Source organism: Galendromus occidentalis, unplaced genomic scaffold (assembly GCF_000255335.2).
Source record: "Galendromus occidentalis unplaced genomic scaffold, Mocc_1.1 scf7180000077428, whole genome shotgun sequence".
NCBI lineage: Eukaryota > Metazoa > Arthropoda > Arachnida > Mesostigmata > Phytoseiidae > Galendromus > Galendromus occidentalis.
In genome coordinates, this window is record NW_003805416.1 from 404,199 (window position 1) to 416,280 (window position 12,082).

Here is a 12,082-nt window from a genome sequence, read left to right on the forward strand (position 1 = left end):
TGTCGTCGAAGTCGAGGCTCATCAAGTTTCGTGCTTCCTTCGTTCATCCGTCACTCCTCATAAGCTAGACAACAAAGCTCGAAGAGTCATCTTGAGCCGCAGGCGGTCGCAAGAGTTCGATAAACTCTCCTGACATCAATTTGTTGACTTGTCAGAATCACGTCACTGTATCTGTCCTCGTCCAGTCCTCCGCTACCTGTGTTCCGCAGCGGTTTTCCGATGTCATATCAGGGTTCATACCGCATTGAGGAACGGGCGAGTGCATGGAATGATTGTTCGGTACCTCCTTTTAGTCACCACGTATTCTTCGGATTGCGACTCGATGTTTTCTATCTGAGAAAGTGACCGATTCTCGACGCTGAAAAACCAGCTGACCGAGCTGCCCCCTGCTCCTGAAAATCAGCGGTGTGACATTCATAGAGCTAAGCCTTGCTTGGAGATAAGGACTCAACCTCCAGGATAAGCCTGGAAATCGATTCGCAAAGCAATCGGCGAGTTATGACTCCTTCGACGACCGCATAGCAGGCGTGATATTCCGCCATGAGCCCTCCGGAAGGAGGCCGACGGAACTTGCCCCGTAAACTTGAGGCCATCTCGTCCGCCGTAATCTCGCTCGGAACTCCTAGCTCCAAACATCACGAACGCCAGGCTCCCCGGTCATTTCTCCTTGTCTCCTCGCCACCCAAAAGGCGTGGAATTCATGCGGGTCGATCGGGTGTTTCAAGGAGTGAATGGAGACAGGGCATCTCCTTGAGCAGTCCTCCGCCGCAGTCTAACGACAGAGTGTGGCGAAGTTATTTTTGCTAATCCCTCCAAGATTAGAACCGACTTTGACCGTTGAACTGCGAGGATGGCGGTGGTATTGCTGTATCATCCTTATATCATAGCTCTACAGTCGTACGCTCGGCTTTAGCGGCGTGAGGGTACTTCCGGGCCTCGGAGGTCCGCCAGAGATGGGACCGTGATTGGGAGCCTGCCGAGGGAACCCCGAAACTTGGGAAATGGTTTCCTACTTCGCAGAAGTCCCGAGGCCAGTCGACCTCCTTCCGTGAGAGTCTGAGACTCGTACCTCTGAAAAATGGGAGGATGGGTCCGCGTATCACACATACTTATGATAGGCATAGATCTCATTCGGAGCGGGTATCCGACGCTATCGGGTTTGTCACGCATATCTGGAAGGACTTCGATCGTAGCCTTCTGAAACTTCCAGCATCTCCGAACGATGAGCCGAAGCACTCATTCACGTTAGGAGGACGGCAAGTCTCATCTCTGTTGATGGGAATGGCGCAAAAGCTCTTCGATCCGACTGATTCCAAGGTAGGATCGCTGGGCTATACAATGAACCCACACCCTAGGTCCTTTTGATGTTTTCGTGGTTTGGGACAGCTACAGCAACAAGAGTCGGACAGAATTTCGATACTTCCTCTCGAATGCTTGAATATTTCTGACATCGCGGAGTCAAATGCAAGATCTTGGTGGATGTGATTAACGCTGGACGGAGCCGTCGTGTCGCATCTGGGATGGCAGCCACGGGGACATTCAACTTCATTAGAAACTCAGCTCGATCAGGAGGCGACTTCCGTATCGACGGATAGAGTCGCCCGTCTCCACCGAGGCTCTCTAACAAAATCATCGTCATCATTGTGTTCACTTTCTCTCCGATTGGACTCTTCGCAGGATTCCATGCCGTGCTCGCTCTGCTTTCGGTAGAAGAATCACATGAGCAATCGAGCCCCCACCTCGATCGGTCATCTGGAAGAGCCAGCGGAACTACAACGTCGTGCACTCCATCAAGCATCGGAAGCGAGTTTCCTCTCAGAGTCTCCTCTCCTCCAGGCGGCAACATCAGCATAAGAGATTAAGAGAGAAAGAGTAAGAGTAAACAAAGCCGAATCTCTGCTATTTCCATCCCGAGTGCTGATCACGTTTCTTCTTCAATCTATTGGTGAGTGAATGCTAGAAGATTTCCGATACCGCGGAATCGAATGCGAGATCCCGTTCAGTGTTATTTCATCGCTGTCGACTGCCCGGACTGCCTTGTGAGCCTGTTGCGTCTCTTCTTGTCAACACTCGTGCCTCGGCACACGATTTTGCTGCCGTCGGCGGCGGAGGAAGCCGCTGACAAAGCCTACCGAAACCCGTACGTGGTGCCACCGACACTGAGCGAACTGTATCATATATCGACACAAGCAGAGGAAGGCGTCTTCACGCCGACGGTTTCGAGATTCCTCCGCGAAACTTGCACGACTTCTCGCTTGGTTTCTCGGAGATACATCGCATCGGTTCGATTCCGCTGCGGATAAGCTCTTCCGGTATCAGATTAGTTATCGGTCAGGTGCGTCATTAGGTCTGCTGACGTCTGGCCAGAAGAACTTCGGAGTAGGCAGTCATTCGAGAACGGGGCGTTGAACAGAATCTCCTTGGCAACCAAACTTGTTCTTTTCCATCCCAGATCGTTTGTATCCCTCAATCCCTCGATATAAGGAAAAACAACCATGGATCCGTATCAGCAACAATCGCAGCAATCGCAACAGGGACACATGATGGGGGGCGACTCTCGCGCCCGAGGTTAGTTCTGTCGAATCGAAACTCTCCTACGCGTGTCTGGGACGACCGAAGTCGAGACGGCGCGGCATCATCCGCACCTCTATTGATTGGGATGTCAGATATATTATTCGTTCATAAGATACCTGGGAACTTGGAATTAAGTTCCGTAGGGGTCATCCGAGTTCTCTCCGGAGTTCGTTCGGGCTGAGTCTCCTATTCAGTTGATAACTTCGTTCTCTCTCCAGTCATGTTCAACAAGGCTCACAGTGTGTGGATGGGAGATGTCGAACCATTCATGAACGAAGAATTCATTCGAAACCAATTCACCGAGCTCGGCTTGAAGGTCATCAACGTTCGGATCATGCACTCGAACAAGTTTCAGGATCAAAATCTGACCTATGCTTTTATTGAGCTCGAGGATGAAAGGACCGCCATAAGGTAAGCGGAGCTCCGGTTGGACTCGTCAGCCAAAGCGTTCTCTCGAAATTCATCAGAATCCATTCGCCCAATCGTCGGATCAGTTGCTAATCCCTTTGGATGCTCGGATTCCAGGACCGTGCAGCGGTACAACGACAAACCCTTGCCCGGGGACCCACGTCGGAAGTTCAAGTTGAATTTCACGTGTCAGTCACAAATTAAACAAGCCCAAGACGAGAATGGGCTGTTCGTCGGAGAACTCAGTCCCGACGTCGATGACCTTATGCTGTGGTCCACGTTCCAGGAACGTTATCCCAGCGTCAAGTGGGCGAAGGTAGAATCCTCAGTCCATGTGAACATGTATCCGACCGGGACTGTCCGGTTTCCGTATCTCCTCACCTTTTCGGGCAACTGAAGGTTTGTTTCTCTTCATAGGTGATCAAGGACCACAACGGCATCAGCAAGGGGTTCGGTTTCGTCAAGTTCAATCATGATGAAGAATACAATAAGGCTCTCTACGAGATGAACGGTTACACTGGGCTAGGCAGCAACGCCATCCGTGTTTCAGTAGCTACGCCCAAGTGAGTTGTTCTGACCGTGTGAATACGGGAGGAACGTGACTTCTATAAGACGACAGGCTAAGAGCTCGAACATCTGCACATCAATGTGGGGTACGCCCCTTGTCTCCGCAAATTGATCTATCTGTCACGTTTTCAGGGAAAGGCGAAACCCCCAGTCACAGTGGCACTCAAACCCAAATAACCCGATGGTCGCCCATCATCAGCAGCACATGCAGTACTTCAACCAAGCGACTGCGGGATTCCAATCTCAGAGCGATTACTACAACTACTATTATCCTCAAGGAGGATCTTATTACGCGCCCCAGCAGTACTACGAGCAACAAATGCGGCAACGCCAGGAGAAGGTGGGTCATTTGAAAAAAATTGTCCCAGTCAGCGGCAGGCCGCCGGATTGAGGCTGGCTCAAAACTTGATCTTCCGATTTTTCGCTCTTCAGGGTGACGGCCGCAATCCTGACCTCGAGGACCAAGGTGAGCACTTCTACCCTGCCTTGAGAGACAGACTCGTCAGCTCCGACCTACAGGGCGAACTAGAAGCCGCCTACTACAGCGACGTGCCTCTCATCGTTAAATGAATCTATCACGTAGCAGAATCGCTCCGCTTGTATCATTTCTGTTTCTTGTGACGCTTCGGGCAACAGGTGTATAACCTGTCAATAAACCGTGGTATTCTATCAGAAGGTCCCATTCATAATATTGATGCACGTCTCTAGCACTCGAGTATTCGACCTGGGCAGAGATCGGGTGCGGCCCTTTAGAGCGATCGAGACTAGCTTGACAGAAGCCCCGAGCCTGATGATTTTGAGCCAATAAGGCTGAGTCGTAGGTGCTCTCTGGGATGTGTTCTGTGTGTGCTTGGCACTCGGCGATGAGAACAGAGCTTTCCCTCGGCCGTGGATCCCGACGCGATGTCCGCCCTCGTTCCTGATTTCTTGAATAACAGAGAGCGCTTTCTAGTTCATGTTCGGAAGGAGTTGTTTAAGACGATAGGTACTGTCCGCTCGATGACTTGGTAATGAAAAACTGATCGATCTTGCCTATGCCCTACCACGTCCAGTGAGCCTCGATTGTTCTTCGGATGTTCTGGGAACCGGGCAATCGAACGAAAGCAGGGATACACGAGATTCTTGTGTCCTCTCCTCCGGATCTCCGATCAAGAATGATTTCATCGAGCCTTCCCGTTCGAGCAGAGCTTGGAATCCGCGGAAACTGAAGGATATACGACGCAACTGTGGGCCATCTCATGATGTCCTGTATTGTAGTGGACCATTGTGTTGTAGAATTCCCTCACGAAGGGTCCTTCCGCCTCGGAAAGCTCTGTAGAGAACGACGGCTTAAAGTCGAAGCTGAATTTGCTTTCGGGAGCATCATGTGATGTTGGCTGGCCCGGACCTCGACAGATTGCTAGCGTGGAAGATCGAGTTTTTTCTTGTCCGATCAATTTCAACATGACGTCCTAGTCTTCTGTGCTGAAGCGTTCAGTGACGGCTACGGGGCACTTCAGGGCGGGTATGAGCCAGGTCGTCATCATCTTCTCAATTCTCAAGAGCGAAAGAAATCCCGCAGCTCATTGATCAAGCGGAGGCAGGAATCTCGCACACTCGAGCAATGCTAAAGACGATTTTTCTTAATAATAGGATGTTTTATTCTTCGCTAGACAGACACTATAATAATATTCGAGGTGATCACGTCGATCATGCCGTCATCGAGAATAATAACTTTCTTCAGAATTTTAAATTTTAGGCCATCGTTGTTTTTTTCGCTCAATCACAGGGATTCACGCCATCCCGCAGATCAGCTATAGCGCGATAACTAACAAAACCCAACTTCGCTGGTCTCTCCGCTCCCTTTCCCGCGTGAAGATTCTCTGCTCGATGTTGTTCATACGTTTCCGACTTCGGGTACATCTTGTTGAGGACGCTCCATTTGGTCGGCTCCTAGAATCTAGATCATTGATTCGGATATCACGCTACGAGCGAGGCCAACAGTCGCCGTCAGTGAGCGTGATGATCAGCCTAGGTCCCTTAATAAAATATGCATTCTTAAACGAAGGTGAGATACTCGCGAAAACTATGGTCTGCTGCCGATAAGCGGCTTCACGCATCGCGCATGTTTTCTGGAGGCTCTCGAGAACGTTCAAGCGTCGGTGTGATGCTTCTCTGAGTTCATGTGGGCGTTCTTCCGTCACGGACTTAGGCTCTAGGAATCCGTAGCGATGGTTTGTTGTGTTCATATGCCTTCAGGATATTCCGTATTTTATGTACAGCGACCGCCGTCTCTTTGAAACGCCATCGATATTTATATATGTAATAATTATGTATACGCAATTTCTGCAGTTCCTGCGAATGACACCGGCTGCTTCTAAGACGGTCTCACCCTTGGGATGAATCGTTTAGCGGCGATTCGTCGCAGTTTGTGATTCAAAATTACGGAAATAACGCACTCGATCAGTGATTTTCCTCTGAGGTCTCCATTGTTTTTTTTTTCCTTTGTTTTTTCCCGTTGTCATTATCTCTCCTCCACGGAACATAGTACATGGAAGGAGCTCCTAGCAACCGCAGTTATCTTGACGAGAAGAAGATGTGGGCAGGGGAGAGAGTTTGATCTGATCGGGAAACTCGTTGTAGAGCTCAACTTCGTTCTCTTGCGCCTGAGCATTGCGAGCGACAGTAGCGAAGGCCTCGTCAACGTGGAGAGCCTCTTTCGCCGAAACCTCAAAATACGGGATATTGTTCTTGGACTGACACCACGACTGAGCTCGCTTAGTCGTTATCGAGCTGAAATACGGAAGAAAAAACATAAGATCAGAGCCAACTGGATCGCGGAAGGAACTCCTCAAACGAGCCTCGATATCACCGAACTTTCCCTCACCGGTTTTCCAAATCAATCTTATTCCCAATTACAACGAAGGGGAAGTTCTCGGGATCTTTAGGCGACGATTGGATCAGGAATTCATCTCTCCAACTTTCGAGACTTTTAAAAGTGGTCGGCGAAGTGACATCGTACACGAGCACGCAACAGTCCGCACCTCGGTAGAAGCCGACTCCTAGGGATTGGAAACGCTCTTGACCAGCGGTATCCCAGATCTGCAATCAGAAGCCATTCTTGAGTTTCCGCTTCCGGCGATTCATTCTGGGAACAAGGTGTATCACGCCTGTCTTTACTATCACGATTCGAATCACCTCTACCGCGGTCATCATGAGATATGCATCGGTGACGAACCTGCAGTGTGATCAACTTGTTGTCGACCATGACTTCTTTGGTTTGGAAATCCGCTCCTATTGTGGCTTTGTATTGGTTGGTGAATTTTTTACTGACGAACTGATTCATGAGACAGGTTTTGCCAACCCTGTGGATGATGCTCGGTTATCACATGCTGACACAGACATACCACGTCATAGCTATAAGAGAATGATTCTAACTGAGTAGGTCTTCCGAGCACATACCCGGAGTCACCGAGGACGATGACTTTAAGGAGGACCTTCTTTCGGTTGGACATTCTGAACTGGGAAGATTTACTTCACTGAAAGAGAATCGAGGAATTATTCGCCTGCCGAACTTTCAAGCAGCACTCCTCTCGAAAACGGCCATTCGACGCCTGGAGGAGAGGGGAAACGGGGGTCCCGCTCGCAGCGAGGGACCCCTCTCTGGAATAATCTAACAACGTGAATCTCCGATTTGCGCACATGATTCACATCGACTTCTAGCTAACGCGTACCGCGTACTCAGACCGCTAGATCCCGGACTTGATTTCTCTCGGACCCGGCTCGACACTCTCGGAATCACTTGCAGAACTCCGCTTCATCGAAGCTTGCTAGTCAGTTCTGCAATCTGGATACCCAGTTCGCAGGGTGACGTCAAGAACCATGAGTCGATCGTAACCCTTGCATGCATTCGAGAGGTGAGAGCTTTGTTACCAACACCAGAATCGAATCACGGAACCAGAGTGATCTGATACCACGCGAAACCTCGCTATCAGGCATGGGTCTCATGACAAAACGATGAGAATTAGGATAGTTCATCGATCGATTTAAATTGACGACTCGGCTATCAGCTGATTCAAAAGGGGGGGCTCAACATTCAAAGCAGGACGCTTGATCCAGTACTACCGCGTGTTCTCATCATAATGATTCTTGTGGAGAGCAGCAGACCCATCATGAGATCGAGCGGTGATGACTCGTCAGAAAGAGATTTAGGAAGAGATTTCTCTGCTACGCATTCGGTCGGAGACACCGGGAGGGTAGGCGGGAGAGAATGTCGAATGGACGATCCCGGATCACTTCGCATCAAGATTCTCATCGCACATGAGTCAACACGTCGGCCGGACACGTCACGAAAAAATGGGGCGCGATATCCTCGTCTACCGTAAAACCTGCTCTCGCGTCGGTTCAATTCATTCAATCTGCGCCTGATTGAGAACCTGGAACACGGCTTAGTGGTAGGCGCAGATGTGATAATTCGGGGGAAATCAGCGCGGTCGCAGAATCCACTCGCAGGCGAGCATCTAGATCTCGATACAATCTGTCGATGACGTCAGCGGTATCATCGAGCGCTCGCCCGAGTTGGAGCTCTAGCTCGATGTCGTTTCCAGTGCTCTTAGACCCCCGGGAGAAAATTTGACGGATGCCAACTTTTTTTGGTGTAGAACTCCTCGTACGCAGGTCACGGCGACACATTCGTCCCTCTCAGATGTCGATATTTTACTCCGGAATCGCAGCTGAACGCTCCCAACAGTGTTTACATGGCAGCGAGTGATTACCTTCGGGAGGGTTGGACGAGCTCCAATATCAGACGAAGAAATGGCTCGGCGAACCGCGGAACAGCTCTCGAATTTCTCGCCAGCCGGAAGTCCTCCTTGGCTTTGGCGTTCGCACGAGGAAACGAACGACCACCGATGTGTCGATGAGTCGCCGAGTTCTCGATCTATTATTATTATCGTCGAGAGAATGTTGGAAATCTAGCTACCACAAGTGATCCACAAATGGAATGTGGCCCATGTAGGATGGAGGTCCCGGACGCTATCCAAAAAGGCAGCCCCGTGAGATCTTTTCCGAGCTCAGGTGGATTAAAGTAAAAAAAATATCGCGGGGAAGCCTCGTGACCACACTCGATGATCCGCCTATCTGCGAATAGGAGCCGTGGCCACATCACCGTAGTGTAGAACAAAGTAATCACACGTCTGCTCGTGGCTCTCGCAAATACAGTGAGGAACATCGATCTTCGTCAGATAGTCCGAAGATATTCAGAGACTATCGCAAGATGAATCACAAGAGCTTCCTCATTGCCGTGTCGAGAAGTCAGGCAAAGAATTCCGAGTCGGAGCACCTGCTCCGGACATGCGCTCATGATAATCTTGAAGAGACATACTGCGAAGAGGCTGCGTAATTGAGTACGGTTGCGTCATCAACTTAAACGCAGTAATGATTCGTCGAAAGCTAAGCGAAGGGAGCTTGATCGCCAGTGACGTTTCCACAACCGTCACCTGGGGTTCGCACAATCGAGCGTCATGTCGTTGACGTCGAAAACGTAAAATTGATCGAATCGCCCCAACGTTAACCCCTCTCAGTCGGAGGGAACACTCTGTCATCAGCTCAGCTGTCCAAGATCTGGTGGTGGTGCCTCGAGAGGGACTCAGGCATAGTTGGCCATTCGCCACGCATCGAACGGTGCCCGTTGCTTGATCCAGTGAATGTTTTCCCGAACCGCGGGACATGATCGACGAACTCGATTCGAAAACCTTCACGAGATCGTAATTCCAAAGGTTCTTCACAATTGAAGAATCATTGGCCTTCGAAAAGTCACTTCGACCGCAGGTTCGGATCAAACGGAAGTTGAATGAACATCTCCACATGTGGGCTTTCCGATAACTCACCAAAGAGGCTGTACCGTGGAACGAACAAACGAAGACTCTGTGGGCACGAACGTAGAGACCGATACGACGACGATCTTTCTACCACACAAGTACACTGCTGGATGATACAAGATGGCCGATCTCGCTGCTGCGGGGAGAAGCTTCAAGCAGCTGAGACCTTCTATGCGATCCAAAGCGCGGCCGGATTCGATTTTGTGCTCACCTGGAGCTTGGAGCGGCCGTAGAGATATTTTCACAGTCACGATATGACAATGAGGCGAGTTTCGGTAGATCTTCTTCTTGATCGTGTTCTGAATCGCTATTCCGTGCTCTGGAGCCCGAGCATTTGGCTCGCATCCGCCTTGTAGATGTGTACATCCGCGCACTGTATCCATTGTCTTCCGTTGATTTTCAATTACCGTACTCAATCATGTTGGGAGCCTGCACGCCATTCCCTGCTGTTGATAATTGGGGGAAGTATTCACGGAGTACATTGATCCCTTGATCGTCGATCGCCAATCGCCAATCGCCAATCACCACCCACCAGAGTCAGGGTATCGAGCCTGCGGCGCGAAATTTCCATTCCCCTCCGAAGCAGAAAATCTCGAGCGAGTCGAAATCAGTATGGCGGTGGATTTATCATGAAGTATCCCGAACATGCCCTCCAAATTAAGGGGTCCCGGTCGAAGAGCATCGTAGCGGCGTAGAGTACTCGTTGTGCTCCAACTCGGTCCGTCTACGTCTTGGATCCATTCCTCGAGTTCAGCCCCATTCAATCGGAACTAGCTCCCCCGATCGACGAATATGCGCGCCAAGAATGACATGGATAGCTGGAGATGGGAAATCTAGAAACTCAATCGACTTGAGAAGTTTTTGCCTCCCGAAATCGTGACAGGAATAGTCCTTATCTGCTGCGTGCGTCTCTAAAGAGACAGATTCATTTCTCGATCGTCCATCGATAGGTCTGAAGGACTCTTGCATGCTCCCGTTAGGGAGAACGAGCATCCGCGAATTCAGCAACGAATGGATTCTCACTGCTTAGCGCTGGCTCATCACCAACAATTTGGATCTCCTGAGATCCTGGAAACCGGTATTGTTTGCAGTCATGGTGTGAGCAAACGTGCGTGCAGCAGTCATGCTCCTGCCGCCCCACACGCGGCAAATCGTGGACCCGGTCAGCGGCGAGAAATCTCCGGTGGAGCCACCCTGAGTCCTTTCGTTAGGGTCATAGCGTCTCTGAACATGACCCTAGATCCTCAGATCGTTGATAATGTAGGTTGGGGCAATCGCCTGCCGAACGGGACTTACTCCTGCTCGGTGGCTGCCGCACCCTGTGCACCTTTGAAATGTCGACAGCGATTTTCGATCCGTGAGTTTAATTCTGAGCCTATGCTACCTCATTCTGCCTTTCGTTCTGCTCCTTCTGCAGAGAGTACGTCCACGGGGATACGGGTCCTAGACGCTTTTGAAGTCATCGCTTCTGCAAGCGCCGGCCGACTTGAGACACATAGTCCACAAGTCCACACCCCGTCCCGGCTGATGGTAGTTTCTTGGGGTGCCCGATTCTTCATCATCATGCACTTGTTGTCGGGCGTTCTGAGGTCGCACACAGCAATTAAACCGCCCGTAGAGTTAATCGACAGCTTCAGCCAAGTGCCCCGAGGTCCCTCGATCGAAGTCATGGCTTGGACTACTACTTCAACTCTGCTCGCGCTGAAAGAGAGGCGCGGTGCGTGGGTTCAGATCCTCAGAGACCGCATTCAGAGAATGAACACCATCATAGAGGATATGGAGAAGATCTTCAGTGAAGATTGCATCCAAAAGATACTAGATGAAACAGCGGTTTTCGTCCAAGAGCCGGAGACAATGCTCGATGGAGGCGCTCCGCTATGCGAGCAGAATAGAGTTTTTTTCCACATTAGCGAGAGGGATACCGTGGAAATCGGACTCTTCTGGTATTACTCGCCGAAACTGGATAAAGAGACGGGAGCGCTCATTTCTCTTAGGACAATCGATTGAGCAGCGTCGGGAGCGCGTGAAAAGCCACAGCTAGTCTTCCGATTCTGGGAAAAGTCAATGGAAAAGATTACCTACTTGGCAGGGATACGTCACTTGATAGGCCAGCTAGGAGTGGAACCTCGATATCGGGAGAGCTGAACGAGATCCATCGTGCCATATTCAGAAACTGCTAGACAATCGCAAGCTCACCCGTAAATTTAGTTTTAGAGCTCCCCCATTCGTGGGAGTAAAAAGATTCAGGATCGTTAAAAAGGGATTGAATCTATTCAAATTGGATGATTGAATGAATAAATCATAATCAAATTAAATCATTTAGGATCAAGTTATACAAATCGATTCAGAAATGGATCGCGGCCGCTCCTATCCTCATGCCTGAACATCGCTCAGCCGATAGGGGTCCGTCTCAGAGGAAGAGTACGCTCCCCTAGGTACCTCTATCGATACTATATTTCACCGATGAGCGGTCGACTTCCCCGGACGAATTCGGTCTCGAACTCTCGACACGGACCGAAATACCAGCGACGCGGAAATGGTGAAAGACACCATGCTCGGACATATTTTAAGTATTTAGAATCCAAACTCCCGGGGGCGACTCCTCGACATGCATGAGGGAAGCATCTCACAAAACGTGACACGTGGAGGAACATGCACATGTCTGTCATCCGGGA

The 12,082-nt window shown here is 50.3% G+C and overlaps 2 protein-coding genes across 3 annotated transcripts; one reads left to right on the forward strand and one right to left on the reverse strand.

Annotated features, from left to right (window-relative positions):
* Positions 1–1,660: 1,660 nt before the first annotated feature.
* Positions 1,661–4,215, forward strand: Secp43 (tRNA Selenocysteine associated protein). The gene is made up of 7 exons (XM_003742627.2): positions 1,661–1,945; positions 2,453–2,568; positions 2,793–2,985; positions 3,100–3,298; positions 3,400–3,545; positions 3,682–3,889; positions 3,982–4,215. Exons 2-7 carry the CDS (start codon positions 2,496–2,498, stop codon positions 4,117–4,119), a joined length of 957 nt encoding a protein of 318 aa, XP_003742675.1. The 5' UTR covers positions 1,661–1,945; positions 2,453–2,495; the 3' UTR covers positions 4,120–4,215.
* Positions 4,216–5,166: 951 nt separating this feature from the next.
* Rab7 (RAS oncogene family member Rab7) lies at positions 5,167–9,524 on the reverse strand. Of its 2 annotated transcripts, XM_003742628.2 has the most exons (5): positions 9,417–9,524; positions 6,991–7,067; positions 6,767–6,893; positions 6,416–6,630; positions 5,167–6,321 (listed from the first exon to the last, which is right to left on the reverse strand). In XM_003742628.2, the coding sequence occupies exons 2-5, from the start codon at positions 7,041–7,043 to the stop codon at positions 6,093–6,095; spliced, it is 624 nt and encodes a 207-aa protein (XP_003742676.1). In that variant the 5' UTR covers positions 7,044–7,067; positions 9,417–9,524; the 3' UTR covers positions 5,167–6,092. The 2 variants fall into 2 exon arrangements, with proteins under 2 accessions (XP_003742676.1, XP_018494801.1); XM_018639285.1 differs by lacking the exon at positions 9,417–9,524 and having other exon boundaries at positions 6,991–7,094.
* Positions 9,525–12,082: the final 2,558 nt, after the last annotated feature.

Excerpts from the sequence above, each read along its gene's own strand:
- Secp43 (XM_003742627.2), top strand. The coding sequence starts at position 2,496 with ATGGATCCGTATCAGCAACAATCGCAGCAATCGCAACAGGGACACATG. Across the intron at positions 2,569-2,792 it reads GGGCGACTCTCGCGCCCGAG|TCATGTTCAACAAGGCTCAC; the intron begins GTTAGTTCTGTC and ends TTCTCTCTCCAG. Across the intron at positions 3,890-3,981 it reads TGCGGCAACGCCAGGAGAAG|GGTGACGGCCGCAATCCTGA; the intron begins GTGGGTCATTTG and ends TTCGCTCTTCAG.
- Rab7 (XM_003742628.2), bottom strand. The coding sequence starts at position 7,043 with ATGTCCAACCGAAAGAAGGTCCTCCTTAAAGTCATCGTCCTCGGTGAC. Across the intron at positions 6,894-6,990 it reads ATCGTCCTCGGTGACTCCGG|GGTTGGCAAAACCTGTCTCA; the intron begins GTATGTGCTCGG and ends CATCATCCACAG. Across the intron at positions 6,631-6,766 it reads ACAAGTTGATCACACTGCAG|ATCTGGGATACCGCTGGTCA; the intron begins GTTCGTCACCGA and ends TTCTGATTGCAG.